The sequence below is a fragment of the Euleptes europaea genome, chromosome 1 (assembly GCF_029931775.1).
Source record: "Euleptes europaea isolate rEulEur1 chromosome 1, rEulEur1.hap1, whole genome shotgun sequence".
NCBI classification, from domain to species: Eukaryota; Metazoa; Chordata; class Lepidosauria; order Squamata; family Sphaerodactylidae; genus Euleptes; species Euleptes europaea.
Genome location: NC_079312.1, coordinates 47,383,815 through 47,406,706, shown reverse-complemented (window position 1 = coordinate 47,406,706; position 22,892 = coordinate 47,383,815). Strand labels below are relative to the sequence as shown.

The 22,892-nt window shown below is 42.3% G+C and overlaps 1 protein-coding gene across 2 annotated transcripts in view; it reads right to left on the bottom strand.

The window, feature by feature from the left end:
* LOC130482862 (contactin-4) overlaps nt 1–22,892 on the bottom strand; it is a 611,972-nt gene that overhangs the window by 115,496 nt on the left and 473,584 nt on the right. For both annotated transcript variants that reach the window (XM_056855739.1, XM_056855747.1), the window contains exon 12: nt 11,374–11,524. In XM_056855739.1, the coding sequence (XP_056711717.1) occupies nt 11,374–11,524 (151 nt within the window). The remainder of the gene's footprint in view (nt 1–11,373; nt 11,525–22,892) is intronic.

The following is a 22,892-nucleotide window of genomic DNA, read 5'->3' as shown; positions in this document are numbered from 1 at the left end:
ATTGAGTGAAGTGACTGGGCGGGGCAGGAAAGATTAATACTTTCCTGGTTTGGAAAGCCTTGAATTAGCTCACTGTGATGTCTGAGTACGGGAAACTCAGTGAATTGGGATTTTTTCCTCCCCACAGACCAGGATTCTAAACTTAACCCCAGTTTAAAATACTGCTTTGTGTGAAGAAAACAAACTCCAAAGCTGCACAGGGTGCCTGAATTTGAAAATCAGAGTTAACTGGAATTTGATTAAAGGCTTGCCATATCTTTATTCTGACTCACAGAAAAGCAGGTTATTCAGCGATATCTCACTTTTCAGACAAGGGAAATGCGTATAAGCTCTATAGGCAGGTCAGGGAAGGACGTGTTGAGGAGGAAGGTGGTGTGTTGTATAGCAGAGGGCATAGAATCAAATAAGTTACAAAATATTAGGGGAATGAACTCTCAACAGAAGTGACATGGGTGGAAATACTGGGCCCTAAGGGTTACTTAAAAGTGGGGTGTACTATAGCTAGGGTTGCCAGGTCCCTCTTCGCCACTGGTGGGAGGTTTTTGGGCAAAGCCTGAGGAGGGCGGGTTTTGGGGAGGGGAGGGACATCAATGCCATAGAGTTCAATTGCCAAAGCAGCCATTTTCTCCAGGTGAACTGATCTCTATCAGCTGGAGATCAGTTGTATAGCAGGAGATCTCCAGCGAGTACCTGGAGGTTGGCAAACCTAACTATAGCCCACTGAATCAAAGCCTTGAGGCGGATGTTGAGATGGAGAATAAAATAAGGGAGGTGATGAAGCAAATAATGTGATACTGGGTGACTTTAGCTTCCTTCACTTTGACTGGGTAAACATGTGCTTGAGTCATGCTGTGGAAATGAGATTCCTAGACATGATAAATACACTGGAACAGTTGGTCACAGCCCCAGCCACCCAGAGGGGTAGTGATTTTGTTTCTGAGAGGAACTCAAGACCTGGTGAGAGATGTAGATGTTGCTGCATCACTTGGGAGCAGTGACCACAATGCTATTAAGTTCAGTATTCCTGTCAATGGTAAGTTATCCCTAAAGTCCAAAACAGTAACATTTGATTTCAAAAAAGGGGACTCATTTACAAAAATGAGAGGAATATTTAAAAGGAAGCTGAAAGGGAAACACAAGAGAGTCATGTCCCTAGGGGATGTTTGGAAGCTATTTAAAAACACAGGAATTGAAGCCCAGATAGAATGCATTCCTCAGGTTAATCTAAAAGAATGACTGCATGGTTAATGACCCAAGTCAAGGAAGCCATAAAAAAGCATAAAGTCTTCTTCTAGAAAGTGGAATGTTTGCCCTAATGAAGTGAACAGAAGCAAGTACGGGATGTGGCAAAAGAAGCTATGAACATGCCTTAAAAATGCTTTTCTGTTTCTCTTATTGTTGGGAGTTTTGATAAAACAAATAAAATGACACACTGTTGTCCCGTGTAGAAAAGAGACATTGCGCCAATACTGGGCTTGCAGCTGTCTGAGGCTCTGAGGATCAAGCTGTCCACAAGCAGCCTTTGCCAGGATAATTAACACAGCTCACAAAAGTGTACCCTCCTTCCCAATATTTGTTTCAGCTGCAAACCTGACTGACTGTTGCATTCATTTGCTTTCCAAATCTGCAGCAGACACTTTCCATGGTCTTCCAAACTTCCTTTGCAGCCTCTGAGGCAAACAATAGTACTAAAAATAGACACCAGATAGTCTCAAAAAACCAAATTCTGTACCAATGGCTAGTGTCTGTAAGATACAGCTCGCATAAAGGCCCAAGGAACATACCTACCTCAGTCTACAGTGTCATGTTTTATTAAAGAATAACAGAAGACTCAGAAATGCTACACTGTCTGTTGACCCTATATAAAAGCAGACATTCTACAAATGCCAGCTGACTCCATATAAAAATCATAGCTTCAACTACACATGCAAGAGCAAATTTCTGTAGGACACTTCTTATATATTGGATTTAGCCAGTAAATGACCATAAATAACAATGCTGAATAAATTATCCTCACCCTAGTCATCATTTGTTCTTCCTTTCAAGCTCCATTTGTGGCACTGCAGCTTCCACAGTCACCCTGGAGTAGGTGGCCAATCTTGAGACTGCCAGCTTTATATTCTGATGAGTTATGTCTGCCACAAACGGAACTGATGGACAGACACATGGATCCCTTTCTTATAAAAAATAAACAAATTTAGCTTTGTGGCATTATGCTGGGTTCTGAAGTCCCTTGTAAAGTGGTCCAAAATTGAAAAAGACTTAGAAAGATGGGGTAGACTTCAAATTTCTTAGGCCGTATTTCAACAATCAAAATGAATGTGCTACCGAGAATGAACTTTTTGTTTCGGACGCTCCCAACTGACACCAGTAAAGCTACGATAACTAAATGGCAAAGAATCATTAATAAATTCATTTGGAAAGGGAAAAAAGACCAGAGTTGGATTTGTGATCTTACAAGATGTTAAAGAAAGAGGAGGACTTTCGCTACCCAATTTGTTCCTATACCATCAAGCTGCCGCATTATTGGCTGTGACAGATTGGATATTACAACCAGAGAGTCGAGTAATCAGATTGGAAAAGGCTTTGTTGGGGGGGGGGGAAGTAAAGTTGAATGTGATAGCAATCAAGACAGTGAGCATGATTTCCCCCCACTAAAATCTTCTTTATGCTTTGTGCAGAATCAACTAACGGAGGCTTCAAAAGGCCATGCTTTCTACACAACGTGTGCTGACCAGGGACTCAACCTATCTAAAACTTCTACTGTCATCTGCAAATGCACCTGTTTAATTATGTGTGGAAATGCAGAGACCATGAGGGTGGGGGAGGGGATGAATGTGGTAAGCGTATTGAGTGATAATTAACATAGGAGCTGGACCTGTAAAACCACAAGTTCAAAGCAAAATCCATGACACAGAATATTCAGTGCAAGAACTTCAAATGTAAGTGTTCACACCATGTTGCTCTTTTGATCTTTTTTTTTTTTTGCCTTCAGAAGTTCAAGGAGTAAAACCAGTGATTCCCGCTTTTAACTAGGGACAGCCAACCGATGGGAGAAAAATGAAAGGAAAATGTGTCACCGTTTCCTCCAGATTTAAAACAGTCCTCACGAAAAGGTTGCCTTCCTCTTGGGTTTCATCACGATTCTTCCAGGGTCAAAACAGCCTGGACCTATGCAAGGAAGAGTAATTACAGGGAACTTGCCACTGCTACAGTAAAAAAGCATCATCTGAGAAAATTGGAGAGCCAGCGTGGTGTAGTGTAGCGGTTTGGAGCAGTGAACTCTGATCTGGAGAACCGGGTTTGATTCCCCACCCCTCCACATGAGCAGTGGAGGCTAATCTGGTGAACTGAATTTGTTTCCCCACTCCTGCACTCGAAGCCAGCTGGGTGACCTTGGGCAAGTCATACTCTCTCAGCCTCACCTACCTCACAGGGTGCCTGTTGTGGGGAGGGGAAGGGAAGGTGATTGTAAGCCGGCTTGAGTCTCCCTTAAGTGGTAGAGAAAGTTGGCATATAAAAAACAACTCTTCTTCTTCTTCTGATGTTTGGATGCATCTAGTATATTCAGGCCAAATCATCTTCTAACGAACAGTACAACAAAGATCCCCTTGAACAGGAAATGGGAAGGTGGTATGGTATAGCCCAATGTTGTCAGATCTCGGAAGCTAAGCAGGGCCAGTACTTGGAAGGGAGACCTTCCAAGAAGACTCTGCGGAGGAATGCAATGGCAAACCACCTCTACTTCTCACTTGCCTTGACAGCCCTTTGCTGGTCTTGCCATAAATCAGCTGCGACTTGACGGCACTTTACACATACACCATTATACTAAGATGTTGCAATTATGGTGTTATTTGTTTATTTAATCTCAGAGTAGGAAGTGACCACCACGGTCATATAGTCCAACCCCCTGCCAATGCAGGAACTGCAGCTATAATATCCCCGACCAAAAGGTATCCAATCAATACTTAAAAACCTCCGACAAAGAATCTACCACCTCACGAGGGAGACTGTTCCAGCTCTGAACACATCATCCCATCAAGAAATTCTTCCTCAAATTTAATAGAAACTTTCTTTGCTGGAACTTATATCTATTAGTATGAGTCCTGTCATCTAACATGACTGAGAACATATTCAGCCTATCCACGGCATCATATGGAAAGGTGGAAATCACATCACGTCTCGAGTATTTCCTCTCCATCATAGAGATTCCCAACTCCTTCTACCTCTCCTCATAGGACATTACACTGCTGGCTCATATTAAGCTTATGGTGTGCTAGACTTTTAGACTTTGGGACATTTTGGAAACTTTGCTACACACTGGGCAGGGGGAACACATTTCTTTATGTTTTTTAAAAAATCACACAAAAACAAACATGCACTGTAGAAAAGAAAAAATAGTACTAACGGTGCAAGAGTTAAAAATGAACAATAATGGGATATACTCCCCCCCTTTTTTTCATTCCTTTTGTTGTACCAGAACATGTCTGGCAGGTTTATTCTGAATAAGAAATTATTAGGAAATGAGAGACTCTTTGAGTGAATATTTTTAAACAGCCATTATTTCATGAGAATGAACTGGTTTGGACAAGATGAAGCAATGGTTTTGATGCGAGCTGGCAAAGGAGATAATTGACAGCAAACTCTAAGGCTCAACAGAAAATATGGGATGTAAAAAGGAAGAAAAGACGAATGGCAGTGTTGAGGCAAGACTTAGCATGGGGTCTTGTCATTTCCACTACATAATGCACAGCTGGATATTCTGAAAATGAAGATAACATTTTCACTTGCCTGCGCTTGTACAAAGAAGTTTCATCTGAAGCTAAGTCTGCTTTAGGGACAGTTTTTGTAATGTTCTCTAGGAGCCCCCCCCCCCAAAAAAAAGAGAGAGAGAGAATCACTAAACTAAATGAGACCATATCTGCTACGGTCATTAATTCTTGTGTTTTTGTTGGCAATACTGACTCATCTTAAAAGTTCACATTTGAGAGATACAACTACCTGTTTACCTGATAAAGCCTTTACATGCAAACAATAAAGTACAGATTCTTGTCCTAAAGGAAACAGACGCCCTCTAAATCTCCTTTTCCTGCTTTCCCACTGAGAAATGTTAAAAGGGCTACCTGTAGGGGGGATGGTCAGCGTGCTTCCTTCCTGATACTACTATAAGAGAAACCACTAATGGGAACACATATTGTCAATTTTCACTATTTCTAAAAAGACACCAAAAAGAGAGGGTGGAATTGTTCAAGCATGAAATGGTTTGAATGGTAGGAAAACAAACTGCCGGCAAAAAATTCTAGAGGAGTTCAAAAGTGGAACAAAATGTCGAAGAGGGCTCCCCTTCTTTCAGTACAGAAGCTAGGGTTATCAAACATTTTCCCGTGCATCATTGGCATTCATCACATGGAGAGCAGAATCAACAGGTGTCCTCAGCTGACAGCAGAGGGCACGAATAACAAGTGTCTCTCAACTTGACTGTAGAGAATGGAATAAATAAAAGAGGAGATTTCAAAGGTATAAAATCTGCATGAAGCACTATACATTACAGGATGACAAGATAGAAAAATGGGACATTGATGAGCTCACATCATGACAGTAAAAGTGCAGTCCTTGGCCAAGTTGCATCTTTTTAAGTTTACTGAGAACAATTGATTTAGAAGGTACAAGAGAGGCATCTCCAAGGATTTGCGGGGGGGGGGGGGTTCATTTTCCTCTCCCTCACTATTTCCTCTTTCCCTTTCATAAAAGCACCAACAGCCTTCTCTTCTTCCCACCCACCACCCAACCTATCTTGCAGATTGCGGATTCAAACCTGGGTCTCCCATATCCTAATCTGAAATGCTAACCACTATTCTATACTGGCCTCTGTGGGGTGGCTACTGTAGAATAGTAGCAAGCAGCTTAGCCTGGGTAAGTCATGCAAGTCGTGTGGTAGGAAGTAGGAAGTTGCTTGGTTGTTGCTGGCATCCCTGCTCTGATGAGTGCTCCCTCAAAGGTCAAAATAGCTCTGGAAAAGGCAATGGCCATCGAGGACATTAGTTTCTTAAAGCTACAGGTGTTGCTTCTATCCTTTTGGGTGGTTTTAACCCCCCCTTTTTTTTAGATTTAATGTTTTTCTGTATACCTAAGTCTTTTCTCAGGTTTGTAGGAAGATCTGTCTTGTCTGTCTATAGCCCCAATCTCTGGTTTTAAGTATCTTCAAATAGGGCCATGTTGAGAATTAGATCTACTGATAACTCTGTTTAGAATTTCACTGTAACTCTACAACTAATATTCAAGAACAAATTCAAATAGAACAAATTGCCACAGGAATTCATGTCCTCAACTATTTCTTTATAGTGGGTTGGAACCTATGAATCATGAATCCTTCCTGTTTTCTTTTTTCTCCTGCCACTCCCTGAAAAACTGTTCCTGAGGGTCAGGGATCTTCAGGAACTGAGTGGGATGCAACACAAGAGCTTTGGCTTGAGGAGAAACTCATAATATCATCACACTGCAAACAGAACTCGAACAGAGCATGGAGCAAGTAACTATGAGTAGATGTTGGACAGCCACCTCATGTATCCTTTTGTTGTTCCCAGCAATCATATCACTCATCTTTTGCCTTGCAATAAGCAATTGTTTCTGAAGTGGGAACATTACCTTCCTTATTCACAGGCAGGCCTAGATCCAGCACATGAACTCCTCGGTTCATGTTTTACAAGATTCAATCCAATATTTATAAATTGTGCCCTTTGCCCCAAAGCACTTCTGGCTGTGCATTACCCACAAATACCTATTTGCTACTTGAAATTCCACATGTAGAAAGTTACCCACCATACCAGTGAAATTATTTCCACCAATGACAAATCAACCACTAATAGACCCTCAGCTGTAGGCTGATAATTTCTCAATTCATTTTCAAGCAGCTTGCCTGCATGAACTACCCAAGATAGCCAGACACCAACACAGTGCCATGACAAGTTCTAAAATTTGAAGGAAGGTTGAGGGTTCAGCTGCGTTTCGTCAACTCACTGACATACTTCTTCAATTTATGTCACAGATTGATAGACCAAGGAAGAACACCAAGGAAGAACAATGACAGTCCCACTTGCTACTGCTAACCCAGTTCAGTTAACAAGAATACAATCCTAATATGAAGCACACTTCTTTACTGAAAGGAAAATAAATGCAAAACATTTCCCTCAGAAAAGCAAATCCAACCAGTTCACATACGAAAAAAACATGCAACTTGAGTCTTACACACCTTTACTAGTATTTACTTGGATGCTGTATTCAGTTAAGGAAGGGGTAGCAATTTATTCAAATCACTGTTTCCCATACCACATCACCTACCCTAACAGACTAGGAAGAAGGAAAGCTAGATTTTGTGGGATACTAGGAAGAAATAGTAGAGGAAGGGGACAGAGATGGGTAGGGGATTATGAATGGTGAAACAGTCCTGCCCCTCCAAGTGTGTAATTCAATCAAATATTTTCTTGCCCCAAAGCCTTCAGTAGATTGACTGCATTTGTAACCAAGAGATTAAGAAAGAAAGTGGTGATTGTTGCTTTAAAAAATAAATAAAGTCAAGATTCTCAGATGGATGCAATGGATTCCACGTTTTTATCTATTACACCATTTACATCCACCTTTCTTTCTTTTTTTGCCTAAGGCAGCCAAATTATGCAATTCACAGCTAGACTATACCAGAGACATGTAGCAACTGGAAAGCTGCAATCCTGGAGGGGGGGGCTGAAGCTCCTCAGGAGCTGGCGTGACCCTGTGCTGGCATAAGTGCCCATTTAACCCGGGATAAAAGTCACTTACAGCATCACACATGATATCTACACTGGCACTGGGGCGCGACACAGCTGCGCAGGGCTTGGGCACTGGCGCTGCTTCCTGGCAGCGTTCCAGTAACACAAGTGCTCACACTAGCATCCTGGGAGGCATTTCCAGGGTGTTTCTGGGGGCGCAGCTGCCTTTAGGCAGCTTCCTAACCCCTTTCACCATGGGAACGCCCCCTCACACTGCGTCGTCGCTACACCACCTTTTTTTGGTGGCGTAGCCTCACTGTAGTAAATGAGGGCATTTTCCTATTGTTTATTTTTTACAGGGTTTGAATTTGTTTTCGGTGGCCAGGAAGCCTCTGAGGAGGGGGGGTTTCTGATATTTTGTGGCTCTATTATAGCCTATTGGCAAGCTTTCTGGGGGATGTTTTTAAAGGTACTGGCACCAAAACTGCAGGGGAGCTGCTGGGGCCTGTCCTTTAAATAACCCCCAAATTTCAAGTGAATTGGACCAAGGGGTACAATGCTATGGGTCCCTGAACAAGCTGTCCCAGCTGTCCTCCATTTGTTCCTATGGAAGTAAACCCCCATGAAAAATGTAACACCAGAGAATCTCGACCTATAGGAATGCTGTTGAAGCTATTGTTATGCTAAACCGAACCAATGTAAACCCTGAGAACTGAAACTATGTAACACTTGAGAATCTAAAACTATATAAAACTCCAGAATCTCAAGCTATGTAAAGCGGGGGAGCTGAATCTACCCAAAATATACCCGAAAAATATATTTTCAGCTCAGTTGTACCCGAACGCACATCCATTTCCAGTATATTTGAATAACTGCATTATATATGATAAAATATACTCTTGAAGCAAATAGGAGACATTTATATTCATGAAATCACAGAAACTGATAATGAACTCTGGATCAACAGCTCTTTATTTCCAGAGCTGAATTTGTAATATATAATATATCTACATCTATTTCATGGCAACACGTAATTTACCTTCTGGAGTGAGGCTTCTGAGCCTTACTTTGTTGCAGTTATGCCTCGAAGAGAGGATTTCCATTATTATGGAGATGAAGTACCTTTAATGACTGCAATAACGTAATTGTACCCCAGGGCAAAATTCCTAATAATGCAATTGTATAGCTTTCAAACACCAGTACGAGATACCTTCCGGGCAGGTTATTCATTAAGGGTGCCGTATACAGTTAACTCTGCTTCATGAGAAGAATAGAAAACCCGAAGAAATAAAATTCCCTTTTCAGGAAGGGCTCTGCCTTCTGGGCAAGCGTCAAACATCACACTTGGTTCTGCTTCACCATCTGTGGAGCCTCCAGAGAAAGATTCCCAGCAGCACAATAAGATTCATATTATTGCCTTCTCTCGATATTCATTCCAAATAATGACATTCTGTTGCAAGTTTCCAACAAAAGGCAAGTTTTCCATGAAAAACATATAGTTACACAGCCATATTCTGAACATCTCTAAGGGAGCAATCCTAAACACACTTACTTGACAGTAAGTCCTACTTAAATGGAAGTAAGTCCTGCTGCATTAGAGGGACTTCCTTTCAAGTAAACATATATAGGATTAGGCTACATGAGTATGTTCCTTTCTGAAGGATTATTTTCAGCAAGAGACCATAACAACTTTGACTGAAGTGTTCATTTTAGGAAAACATCTTAAAAATTTGATGAATGAACTTGACGTACTGAAAGATTTTCAGGCATTACTGAGGACTTCCACTTCTTTTTACAGATGGGAATTTGACAGTGCCACTTCTGCCAGAAAAGACAGCAACATGAGGAATGGATGGAAAGTCTTTAAGGGAAAATCTTGATATTCTCTGTTTTCCTCTCCTTAATATGAGCCTCATTTTTTTCTGGTTTGACAAAGGCAAACTCAATATCAGTTTTCTTGATCAGCTTCAGGCTTATCTAAATCAACCAGATTGAACTGTGAGAGAGGCAGATACTAAATAGTTCATTGAAATACTCACTAAATTGTTCAGCTATTAAGTTCCTTCCATTGGGTATACAGGACAATGTGAATGGAAAGGAGGGACCACAACGGCATTGACAGCCAAACTCCAGCTAGTTTTTAAAAAAAACTAAATCAGAAAGGGCAGGTTATCCCCTCCTTTAGAACAATTAGAATTTTTTGGGGGGGTAAACCTGGGGGATTCCAGAACCCTAAACTGTAACTGTGATTAGTCTTGTGATGTGGATTTTAATTTGCTATGCACATATGAACATCCCTTTGCTATCAGAATACTGGTATTATTCTGCTTTTATGTTTCTTAAAACAACAACAACATAAGGTTTTAAAATTCCATTGTGCAAAATAATTGAAGCAAAATGTCCAGTTTTCCACAATTTTACTCTGTAACCCTTAAAACATTATAATGCAGATTATGTGACAACATACGAGCATTTATGATAACATCTGTATGATCAAAATACAAAGGTGTTTACTTAGAAACCATGTTGAAGATATTGTCGAAGGCTTTCACGGTCAGAGTTCATTGGTTCTTGTAGGTTATCCGGGCTGTGTAACCGTGGTCTTGGAATTTTCTTTCCTGACGTTTCGCCAGCAGCTGTGGCAGGCATCTTCAGAGGAGTGTTACTATCAATGTTACTCCTCTGAAGATGCCTGCCACAGCTGCTGGCGAAATGTCAGGAAAGAAAATTCCAAGACCACGGTTACACAGCCCAGATAACCTACAAGAACCATGTTGAAGATACTTCAAAATAGGCCAGCTATCGGCTTGCTTTGTCAACTAAATTAGGACTTACTACACTCACACACATAGGAGCCCCGTGGCGCAGAGTGTTAAGCTGCAGTACTGCAGTCAAAAGCTCTGCTAACGACCTGAGTTTGATCCCGACGGAAGTCGGTTTCAGGTAGCCGGCTCAGGGTTGACTCAGCCTTCCATCCTTCCGAGGTTGGTGAAATGAGTACCCAGCTTGCTGGGGGTAAAGGTAAGATGACTGGGTAAGGCACTGGCAAACCACCCCTGACTTGGAAACGTCAGGATGTGACGTCACCCCAAGGGTCAGGAATTACCCAGTGATTGCACAGGGGACCTTTACCTTACCTTATACACACACACACACACACACACACACACACACACACACACACACACACACACTCATATAAAACCACCAATACTTCTTTTTGTGTCTGCTGACATATATATCTAAATCTAGCCATCCTACTTTGAACAGTTTTAAAGCACTCTCTCCGAAACAACATTACAATTGACCAGTTGATCCCTAAATTACATCTATTTAACAGGACACACCCACAAAAATTACCAAAAATTCAAAACCAACAATAGCTTCAAGGCTCCCCTGGGAAGAGGATTTTGATAACTGCTCTATTGAAGCAATTCAGAATGCAAGTATTGCTCTTTAAATTACTGGAAAGGGCAGGGTAATGTAACAGCGCAGTGACTGCAGGAATCAATATTGGCTTCCTTTGCCGAGGCTGAACACTTGCTCTTTTCACATTTATTTTCCAAGCAATTTTCATGGAAAGTATTAATAACTTCAGCAGTGAAAACCAATAGTTATTTTTGGCTATTACCTCTCATTTTCTCTTAGGCTCTCTTTTCCTTTCTTCCAAGTAAAGGTGGGTCTCGGAGAAGCTTTAGGCTTACACTCGATGGTTACTTCACCACCAACTTTTACAAGAGTTAATCTTTTCAAGAAGTTTTTGGAAAAATCTGGACCCACAGCTGAAAGACAACATGGAAGAAGGCTTAGAATCAACCACAGCCATCATAAAACGCTTTAAAAAACTGTTGAATATTTATTTGTATTATCTCTATTGATCATACCGAGTGCAAACAACTGCCCTTCATAGTACCTCCACAGTGATGAGAGCGACTATTCTTAATAAACAAAACCAAAACAACACCACATCTTTTGTACACTGTGATTTCAATGATGCTGCAAGCATACAACTATATAGAGTTGTACAGAGTTTCCATATAGTTAAACTCAGTGATTCCCCAATGTGATACTCAGTGGCGCCATGGCGCTAATGTGCACCCTCAACTGGGACATAGACAAATTTGCTACCAGTTCTGGTCTTGGAAATTTCTGTCTGTAGCCACACAGGAAGCAATCCCTTATCTGTCTTTCGAAACTGAAACAAAACAGCTCTTTCCCCAAAGCGGCCTGATGTTAGTTTTGAAAGTCCCTTCTCAGGGTTGTGAGAGCCTTGCAAACAAAATGGGCCACAATATGGAAAGCTGCAGCAATGTAGAGGAAGGCAAGAAAATTCCTTCCTTATCACTCTTCCACAGGTAGATTATGATAGCAGAGGAGGGATAAGGAAGCAGTTTTTCCAGATTCTTCCTCACTGATGCACCACCCCATATTGCAGTGCGTTTTGTTTGAAAGGGTCTCCTGATGTTCAGAAAATATTTCCAGAGATACCTGCTGGCTGGATTCAGCTCCATATCTCCTGTCTATAATTTTCACAAAGTAATTATACATTGTATGAAGTATTTTCTTTCTTCCCTCTGTCCTGAATCTGTGGCCATTTGGCTTTGCCCTGGCCCCTGCCTGGTGGAATAGCCTCCCTACTGAGACCAGGGCCCTGCAGGACCTTAATGACTTCCGCAGGGCCTGCAAGATGGAGCTATTCTGCCAGGCTTATAGTTGAGGCCAGCGATTGTATCTTTTTCTATAAATGCTGGCCTCCCTACCTACTCCCCGTTTGCTTAGCCCTCATATCCCTCTATCGGGTTTCAATCCCCAACATGCCCTACTGTAGCTACCTGTAAATTAAGGGTGCCAATTTGGATACATATTATTTCTATTTATTGATATTTTGGGGCTGGTTTTTAAAATTGTTGTTTAAAATGTTTTGATCTTGTTTTTATTGTACATTTTATTGTTTCTGTAAGCTGCTCTGAGGCCAGCTTTGGCCGGGGAGAGCAGGGTAGAAACTTGACAAATACATACATACATATAACTGGGTGACCCAATCTAGAAACCTTGGCTATATCTGCCTAATTCCCTTGTGCCACTTCTTTCACACCCGCCAGGCATGTATATCCGGCCGCTTTAATCACCTTCATTCCTGAACTAACCTCACAACACAATAACCATAGGTATGGAAGAAGTTTGTAGGAAGCACTTTTCATGCAGTAGCACACAGGAAGGGTTTATTCCCAGCGTCATCTTGGGGTAGGAACATCTGCTACCCTGCAGCAGATAGGGCTAAGGACCTGATGGGCTAAGGACCTGATGCTAGATGAGGGAACAGAAAGGGCAGGCAACAGAAAAGAAACATATCCACTGCGCGGGTGTTGGGAGGGAGGGATGACTTGGTCTCCTGTCAAGATATGAATGAAAGGGCTCATTTAGAGAGACTGAAAGGAACCAGAGAATGGAAGGTGGTTGTGGAAAGTGCTGCCAAGTCACAGCAGACTTATGGTGACCCCACAGGGTTTTCAAGGCAAGAGATGAACAGAGGTGGTTTGTCATTGCCTGCCTCGGCATAGCGACCCTGGTATTCCTTGATGGTCTCCCATCCAAATACTAACCAGGGCTGACCCTGCTTAGCTTCTGAGATCTTACAAGATCAGGCTAGCCTAGGCCATCCAGATCTAAGTCATCCATGCCTTCCCTCAAATGAACAGCCAGCTGCTATGAATGGAGGAATCAGGATGGGGGTACAGACTTTACATACTAGGCCTGAAAAGCTATGGTGAAGAATGCTCACCAAGGACAACAATATTGGGATTTGATCAAAGGGAGCTGTAACAGAACCCAGCTTGCTAGTTGTAAAGTATCATATCAGATTGTTTCTCATCGGCATTACTTGTTCATGTTGTAAACACACTGCCTAACCACCCCAGGATTGCATGGTGGTGACTGAATGTGAAGGTGACAAACATGAGGCTTCTGAACAATGGAAGAGGGGAACATAAGCATAGGAAAAAATGGTAATGAAGTCATTTTCCTGCCTGCATTAAACATTATCAGCAAAAGGCAGATGCCAGTATTTCATAGTACAAAATATAGCCGCTCAATTCAAAGTGAAACAGAGTATATTATTGGATGTGTGCACTCTAATTAAACACTTCTAATTATAGCAGCCTTCTTCCCCACAGTATTCACTGGACAGCAAAGCGTCAGCTTCATGTTTCACTTCCAATACATTTAGGACGTCTATTCATTCCATGTTCATTTTTAAGTCTCTTGGCGTGGCAGCAACTTGCTGCAGCAAGAAAGTGCAGCTCCCGTTGCTGCTGTAGCTACATGAAATGAAGATTTAAAACTTTCCCGAGACTTTGAGGAAAAAAGGAATTTGGTTGTGAGCCTGTTTAGATTAAGGCTAGATTAGACACAGAATTGGCTCTTAGTCAATTGGACCAGGGCTCCCCATAATTGGTACTGAAACTAAATTTTGTTCTGGATGTAAATTAAATCATTTAATTGCTCTAAAAAGACAAGTATATATATTTGTCAGTCAGTTCCAAAAAACAACAGACCACCATCTTCAGAATACACAATCACTTTGCCTTATGGTCACATTCATCCTTCCTCTCCATTTCACCTATTCAGCTAGTGTTCAGGGAAGGAGCCATGCTTTCTGGACAAACATGATGCGTATGTAATGCAAGTCAGGTGTAGTGTGGACTGCATTAAAAAAAAACCTGGAGCTGATCACTCCTCCTGAGGAGATGCCATGCATTGGCAGAGAATGGGTAAGAATCAGTGCTTCAGAGCTTCTTCTGTGGTGGACATAGCATGGTGACCACATCTGACATGGACCTTAATTTTTTCAAAGCATATGCCAGACCCAGTCAACAGTTTTGAGATCACCACTTTAGACCATCCTTTGCCGTTTGTAGGACCAGTTTCTTTTGGCTCAGAATGGAAAATACACAATTTTAAGCAAAAGAAACAGAAAGGACAGGCAACTGAAAGGAAACATATCCACTGCACGGGTGTTGGGAGGGAGGGATGACTTGGTCTCCTATCAAGATATGAATGAAAGGGCTCATTTAGAGACTGAAAGGAACCAGAGAATGGAAGGTGGTTGTGGAAAGTGCTGCCAAGTCATAGTGGACTTATGGTGACCCCATAGGGTTTTCAAGGCAAGAGATGAACAGAGATGGTTTGTCATTGCCTGCCTTGGCATACTGACCCTGATATTCCTTGGTGGTCTCCCATCTAAGTACTAACCAGGGCTGACCCTGCTTAGCTCCTGAGATCTTACAAGATCAGGCTAGCCTGGACCATCGAAATCTAGGCCATCCATGCCTTCCCTCAAATGCCTTCCCTCAAACAGAATAGCCTGTTTCTCTTTGGGCATCCTAGGTGTTTGACAGCTTCCGAGGCAAACCTAATGGTTCAGCACTTGGAGAAAAGCAGTACTGGCGTACCTCGGAGATATTGCGGGTTCAGTTCCAGACCGCCACAATAAAGTGCATATTGCAATAAAGCGAGTCACACATTTTTTTTGTTTCCCAGTGCATATAAAAGTTATGTTTACACTATACTGTAGTCTATTAAGTGTGAGATAGTATTGTGTCTTAATTAAAATAATGTGCATACATTAATTAAAAATACTCGATTGCTAAAAATGTGACACAAAGACACAAACAGTGCATTCCTGAGGGTAATGCCTGCACCGGGGTTAGGAGGCAAAGCAGTGGCACTGCCTTCTAAGGAGGTTTCGGCCGGGCCGAAACCTTCGCCCGGAGCCAAAAATCTGTGCAACCCGCATAGGGTTGCACAAGAGATACTTAGGTGGCGTATCTCTTCAAAAATAAAAGGGGGTGTTCTCCAGCCATAATGGCTTAGGAGGCCACCTAATGGCAGCCCTGCCCCCCAGCTGGTGCCGTAACGCTCCAGGAACGCTTCCTGGGTCGCCTTTGCTGCCGTCGGGACGCTGGGGTGACAAACGCCAGCGTGCCCCGCCTGGACACCGGTGCTGTGTGGGCCCTCGCGCTGGCAGAGGCCGGCGCCGGCCTCCAAATGCCTTTGGGTGCGGCTGCCGCCGCTTCTAAGGAATGCGCTGAAAGTGAGCGCATGCTTTTGGAAAAATGGTGCCAATAGACTCACTTGACGCAGGATCGCCACAAACCTTCAATTTGTAAAAAAAACCCCGCAATATCTGTGAAGCGCAGTAAAACGAGGTATGCCGATATTATAGGGCATGGGCAGTGTTTGTACAGAAAATCCTTAGGATGATTCCCAGCTGACACTTCATATGGAAAATATGAACCATATATTCTGGCAGATTTAAACCTTTTTTTGTTGTTGTTAAAGAAGAAGGTCCACTACTGATTTGAGGTATTAAAAGCAGTCAGACCTAAAAGGGAACTTTTGGCCCAGCGCTTCACTTTCACCTTATTGGAAGCCTAATACAAATGAGCATTGTGGTAACTTCCATATACATTAACTTTTAGTGCCATGATATTTCAACATAAAGATAAACACTTGAATCTACCGATAGACCTATTGCTCCCTGTGGCTTTGGTTTCACCTCCAGTGCCAGCTGAGGGAATAACCCAAGGCTCAGGATTGCATATTCATTCTCCCTATGTTAAATAGAGAACAGAAGCATCCAGCCCTTTTTAAATCACTTATCCATATGTATATGAGAGATCAACGGAAGGAAGGAATGTAATCACAGAGCTCTTCTTACAACGTGTTATGGTTGGCTAAAGAGATTTCCTCTCGAAGAATGTGAATGTTTATGTAAAGAGGGGCATGCTGAATCTTTAGCACGTGTTGTTTTTGAGTGTAAAATCTACAGACATATTCGGGATACTTTGATGGTTCCTATAATGAAGGGCTCTCTAGGGAGGAATAGAATGTTTTACCTTTATAGTATGCTATCAGGTAAGAATGAGGAGATGACTTTTAAGGCGGCAAAATTTGGCTGGCTGGTCTTAAAGATCACAAAATCTTTGTCTACACAGGTTCAAGGATTATAAGCAGATACTATTAGATTATCTTCTTTTACTCATCTTCCTCTGTTCTATATTTTATTCTATATTTAGTGATGGCAAACGATTATCAATCATATGGAGTTTGATTGAAGATATGATATGTATATTTACAACCTATGTTACACTTTTAATTCTATCTTTATAATAGCATTCTGGTCTAGGACCGTAATAAATATTTACTTACTTACTTACTTCCTTACTTACTTCCTTACTTACGGGCAAACTTAATGTCAAAGCAAACAGGGTTTCAGCATCCTTGCTCTTTGATTATGACGATACTCAAAGAGACAAGCAAGAAGAACTTCTGCAGCAAACGCAAAGGCAGAACTGTCACTGACAGATAAGAAAAACAATGATAAGAACACTGAGGAAGATGTCTGTTCCCCAACCAGCTGCAGATGCAGGTGTAGGACTGAGCATTCTTGTCATATGCATTCTTCCTAAACATGTTTTGAACAGTCATTCAGCAAAGACTTCAATCTTTAGCCAGTACTGAGTTCAGATAAAGAACACACACAAAAAAGGATGTAAGAATCTTGCAAGAAGACAGTATGTGTCAGGCGTTGAGCATACAAAGTCAAGACGGAGTGCCAGAAGTTGTACAGTACTGCAGAATCAGTGTCAGGAAAGGTCAGTGTTCAGGATCCATGGAGAGAAAGTCCAAGTGGGAGCATGGTCAAGATCAGGCAGAAGATCAAAGTCTACAAGTGACCAGTTTCAGAGGGTAGCTGTGTTGGTCTGCAGTAGAACAGTCAGATTCGAGTCCAGTAGCACCTTTGAGACCAACAAAATTTTGGGGTATGAGTTCTGAGAGTCAAAGTTCCCTTTGTGAGATACAGGTAGGAATGGAGATCTCTGAGTCCTTATATCTCAGTCAGAAGGTGGGAGGGATGTTGCAAAGAAGAAACTCAGGATGCAGAGGTACAATGCACATAGTAATCAGCTTTATTAGAGAAGAGGGGAAATGCTTGGGGGCAGAAAATTAGCATCTGTAGCGAGCTAAGAATCCTATGTCCCTATTCAGCCCTAGAGGGGTCCATTGTTCTGAACCTGAATGAACTCAAGTTGAGTAAATTCACGTTGTCATCTCCCCTTGAAGCTTCTCTGTTTGAGGACTGCCACTCTTAGGTCAGCAATGGAATGACCAGGAAGATTAAAGGGTTCTCCCTTTAATCATTGTCCAGCATAGATTGTAGGTTGATAATGATGCATTGAACCGGTTTCAGCTGAGAGCTGTATGTGATCACCAGTAGTGTTCTGCTGTTGTTTTGTTTGTCATATCTTGTAGTAGGTTATTCCTTGGTATCATTCTGGCTTTGTTGATCTGTTTCCTTACTACATCAGGTGGCCAGGTATGAGGCCAAGTGACCAGGTATGAGGTTAAAGGATCAGAATCAACACAGCACAGTATTCACATTACAGAAATGTTGCTCAGAATAGAAGTCTCAGCCTAAAAGCAGTAGCTTTCTCATTCAGTCAATTGTTCTCTGCAATTCTCACTGGATCAATCCACAGAATTGTTCTTCTGTTGGCCATCTTGAGGATGGTGCTCTGGTGCGAAGGGGGGTGATCCACCATTGATCCTTGAAAGCAGCCAGTTCTGATGGTTGTAAAGCTGGTGGCTCCTGGCTCTAGATTCAAGACTCATGATGCCCGACAGAAAAGAGCAACCAAAATGATCAGGGGACTAGAGCAACTGCCCTATGAGGAGCGGTTAAAATACTTAGGGCTGTTTAGCTTGGAAAGAAGGTGGTTAAGGGGAGACATGACAGAGGTCTATAAAATTATGCATGGTATGGAGAGAGTGGACAGGGAGAAGCTTTTTCCCTCTCTCATAATACTAGAACGCAGAGTCATCTACTGAAGCTGGAGGGTGAAAGATTCTAAAAGAAAAAGGGAAGTATTTCTTCATACAATGCATAGTTAAATTATGGAACTCCCTGCCCCAGGATGTGGTGATGGCTGCCAACTTGGAATGCTTTAAGAGGGGAGTGGACATGTTCATGGAGGAGAGGGCTATACATGGCTACTAGTAAAAATGGACACTAGTTGTGATGCATACCTATTCTCTCCAGGATCAGAGGAGCATGCCTATTAGGTGCTGTGGAACACCGGCAGGATAATGATGCTGCAGTTCTGTTTGTGGGCTTCCTAGAGGCACCTGGTTGGCCACTGTATGAACAGACTGCTGGACGTGATGGGCCTTGGTCTGATCCAGCATGGCTTTTCTTATGTTCATATGTTCTCTGTTATATTCTATGGAGTAATCCGATTTTAGAAAAGCCTGTACTCTTGTTTACATATGCTCAGCACATGGCTCTTATCAAGTGCCAATTTATTGTGTTGTAGAAAGAAATTTTCTTTTATGTGGATTTCTAATTGTATTATATGAAAATCTCCAGTAAAAGCATAGATATAAGCATTGTCATAGGAACATTAACTGTAGTTATACTATTTATAGTAAACTTGAATTAAAGTGCTTGGGTCAATAGTTCAGTGGGAGAAATGTTTTGCATGCAGAAGGTCCCATGCTCAGCTCCTACTGTATCTCCAGGTAAAAGGAATCTCAGGCAGAAAGAGTAAGGGAAGGAAAAAATCTCTGCCTGAGACCTTGGAAAGCCACTGTCAGAGACAATAGATGTTACTAGGTTAGCTGGTCCACAGTACAATCTTAAACATAGTCAATGGACTTGGAAGGGGTTAACTCTGCATAGGACTGCACGTAGCTCCTCTGTCCTGCACAGATTAAATTTCCTTTTTTATATTTATACCCCCACTTTTCTTTCAAGTAGGGACTCAAACTGGCATACAGCATCATACTCCTTCCTCCAGTTTATCCTCACTACAACCCTGTGAGGCAGGTTAGGGGAAGGACAGTAGCCCAGAGGCAGAACATCTGCTCAGCATGCAGAAGGTCCCAGGTTCAAGTCCTGGCATCTCCAGTTCAGAGGATCAGGTAGTGGGTGATACTAAAGACCTCTACCTGATACCCTGGACAGCCACTGGCAGTTTGAGTCAACAGTACTGATTTTGATGGACCAGTGGCCTGATTCAGTATAAGGTAATTTCAGGTGTTCATGTGTTACACTAAAATAGACCCCCTGAACAGCAACAATTTCCAGTTAAAAAACCCCCTGGAAAGACCCAACCACAGATCTCCCATCATCTTTGTCTTCTTAAGCCCTTAGCAGCAGCATTCACAAGTAGTGCCTTTCTTCATGGGTATGAAAAACAGAGAGAAGGCCAAATTTCTTCTCTCAGCATGTAAAAACAAAAGTGTTTTAGTTACATTAGCCCATTCTAAGGTAGTCAAGAACTCTAGGATCAGTAAAATCCTTTACATGTTCTCTCATAAATCCAATGTAAAATAAAGAAGACCTTACTGTTATATTGTAATTTGTATATACTGTAGGGGAGAATTCAACAGTAGTTGCCAAGTATTCTCAAGCTGCATCAATTGCTTTATTTGGATTTTTTAAAATATACAAGATGCAACATGCTTAATACATCTTGCCACTATGGTTCTTAGATTGCTGAACTCCACTGTTCTTTGTTCAAACCATCACTGTGATAAGGTGCTTTTTGTTTTTTTCCTGCAAGTCTCTATTGATAAAAGACAGCCTATACAGAGAAACTGGGTGTTCTGAAAACACTTCAAACATTCATCTTCTGAACAGATTAAAACAATAATACTGAACATTCACTTTGAAAGATATCAAAAACAGTGCTCTCTAATTGCAAATTGTATTCTCTTTTGAAAATGAAACTCCTTTATTGATTCCAATATTTGTTACACATAAAAGGCTTCTTACTGCAGTACAAGTAAACAAAACAGTGTTTTTGGAAGCTTTGGGTAGCAGCAGAGAGATGGTGTAGGAAGAAAAAGAGTTGGTTTTTATATGCCCTCTTTCTCTACCACTTAAGGGAGACTCAAACCAGCTTACAATCACCTTCACTTCCCACAACAGACACCCTGTGAGGTAGGTGGGGCTGAGAGAGCTCTAACAGAGCTGTAACTTGCCCAGTCACCCAGCTGGCTTCGTGTGTAGGAGTGGGGAAACCAACCTGGTTCACCAGATTAGCCTCTGCCACTCATGTGGAGGAGTGGGGAATCAAACCCTGTTCTCCAGATCAGAGTCCACTGCTCCAAATCACCACTCTTAACCACTACACCACGCTGCCCCCACTCCTGGAAGCAAGGAGGGGAGCACTAGTTCTGTTCCACCACTGCCTTTTTAGGTAGCTTTATATTTTGATCTGAAGATACAATGCCGGCAACAATTTATGAAGCCATCACTATGAGATGTTACACAGAAATTTTGTTTGTATATTCTAAAAGCCGTGGGGCAAAGAAGCCCTGCTGATGGTAGAAAGAGGAGAGGGAGACTTCCACACTTTTCCCTCCCCACTGCAGCCCCCCAACCTACCCAGCTGGTAGTCAACACAAGTCCCACAACTTCAGGAATAAACTATCTGAAAATCAGAGTGGAGAGGGAAATGGGAAGACCCACAATCCTTGCAGCCATGGATCTGACCCATTGCTTATATTTTTTTTCACTGAGCTGGAGGGAACTGAAAGAAAAGAGAATTGTTGAAATTCCAAGATCTGTGTTTATTGCAGGGAATATTTAGAGGTGTTTAAATGAAAAAGTATAAAGAGAGTTGATGTGTGTGTGTGTGTGTTAAGTGCCGTCAAGTCGCTTCTGACTCATGGCGACCCTATGAATGAAAGTCCTCCAAAATGTCCTATCTTTGAGAGTTGATGGAAGAGATCGAATACTTGGGTACCATGTGCAAACAGGTGGTTGGAAGTGAACTGTACCTTGGTCTCCTTTTTTGTTTTGTTTTATTTATTAATTAAAAGTATACACCACATTTTAGATGAACCCAAAGCAGGTTACAAAAAGGCTGTTTACTTTCCGAAATCAAACTCTGTCTAGTCTAACCTTCCGATACCAACAGTGGCCATATAAATATCCATGAGAAGTTCACAAGCTAAGAATGATGCTGGAAGTTGAACACCTGCTATTCATCTCCAGTCTATTGAAAGTCGAAACATACAGCTTCTGAACAAAGACATTCCATTTAGCTATCATGGCTGAAAACCACTGATCTTATCCTTCAGAAATTTGTCTAATCCTTAAAATATACTGAAGAAAGTAGCTATCGCCACAGCTTGTGGTAGAAATGTTTGTAAATTGATTACATGCCATATACACATGATCAGCAAATGTAGAACCTATCCATATTTAGGAAACACTGCAGAAAGTCTCAATTCAAAGACAATAGTGCAGACTCAAGGCGCATTCCTGAGCCACGCCGGTGGCCAGGACGAAAGCCCTTTGGAGGCCGGTGAAGACCTGCACCGACACAAGGGCCCACAGTGCCAGGGTCTGGGTGGTGTATGCTGGTGTTTGTGGCCCCAGCGCCGGCATGCAGGTCCGGACGCTGGTCGCTGCCGTGGCAGCGCTGGGCCCGGACGCCGACGGAGCTTTCTGGTGGCGTCCAGACGCCGGCAAAGGCAGCAGCGGCTTCCCGGGAGGCATTCCCGGGGCGTCACAGCATCCTGGGAGGCGTTCCTGGGGTGTCACGGCGCTGGCCTGGGGCCGCCATTAGGCAGCCTCCTAAGCCGCTACAGCTCCCTAGTTTGCTCAACTGTAAGGACAGTTTAACAAGGCCTGTTTCTTTGTGAGGAGAGAGCATTGGACACTTCAAGTATTTTGTAATATCAGTTTATTTATCAATATACATGCTGAGCAAGTAGGAACCGAACAAGTGAATATTCCAGCATTGCTAGTCCTAAAGCGACGTCAGTCCTCAAGAAATACAGTAGCATTCTAACAGTCCTCACCAACTTTCTAATGCCAGTTCCCGAAACTAGACAATGTCTGGGCCAAAATAAACTGAATACAAAGATCTGTAACTGGAGTCACTTATGCATAGGTTGTATGCCCCAGCTTGGATGCCCTTAAGAAACAGCCCCCCCTTCTCCACAGCATCATTGTGCTTCCATGAATTTCCCAGGTGTCTCCTCTCCTTCCTGTGATCTTTTCCAAACCTGTTTTGCAATGATATTTTAGTATAGATTAAAGCAAAGCCAGGGTGGCATCCATGTGGAAGGGAA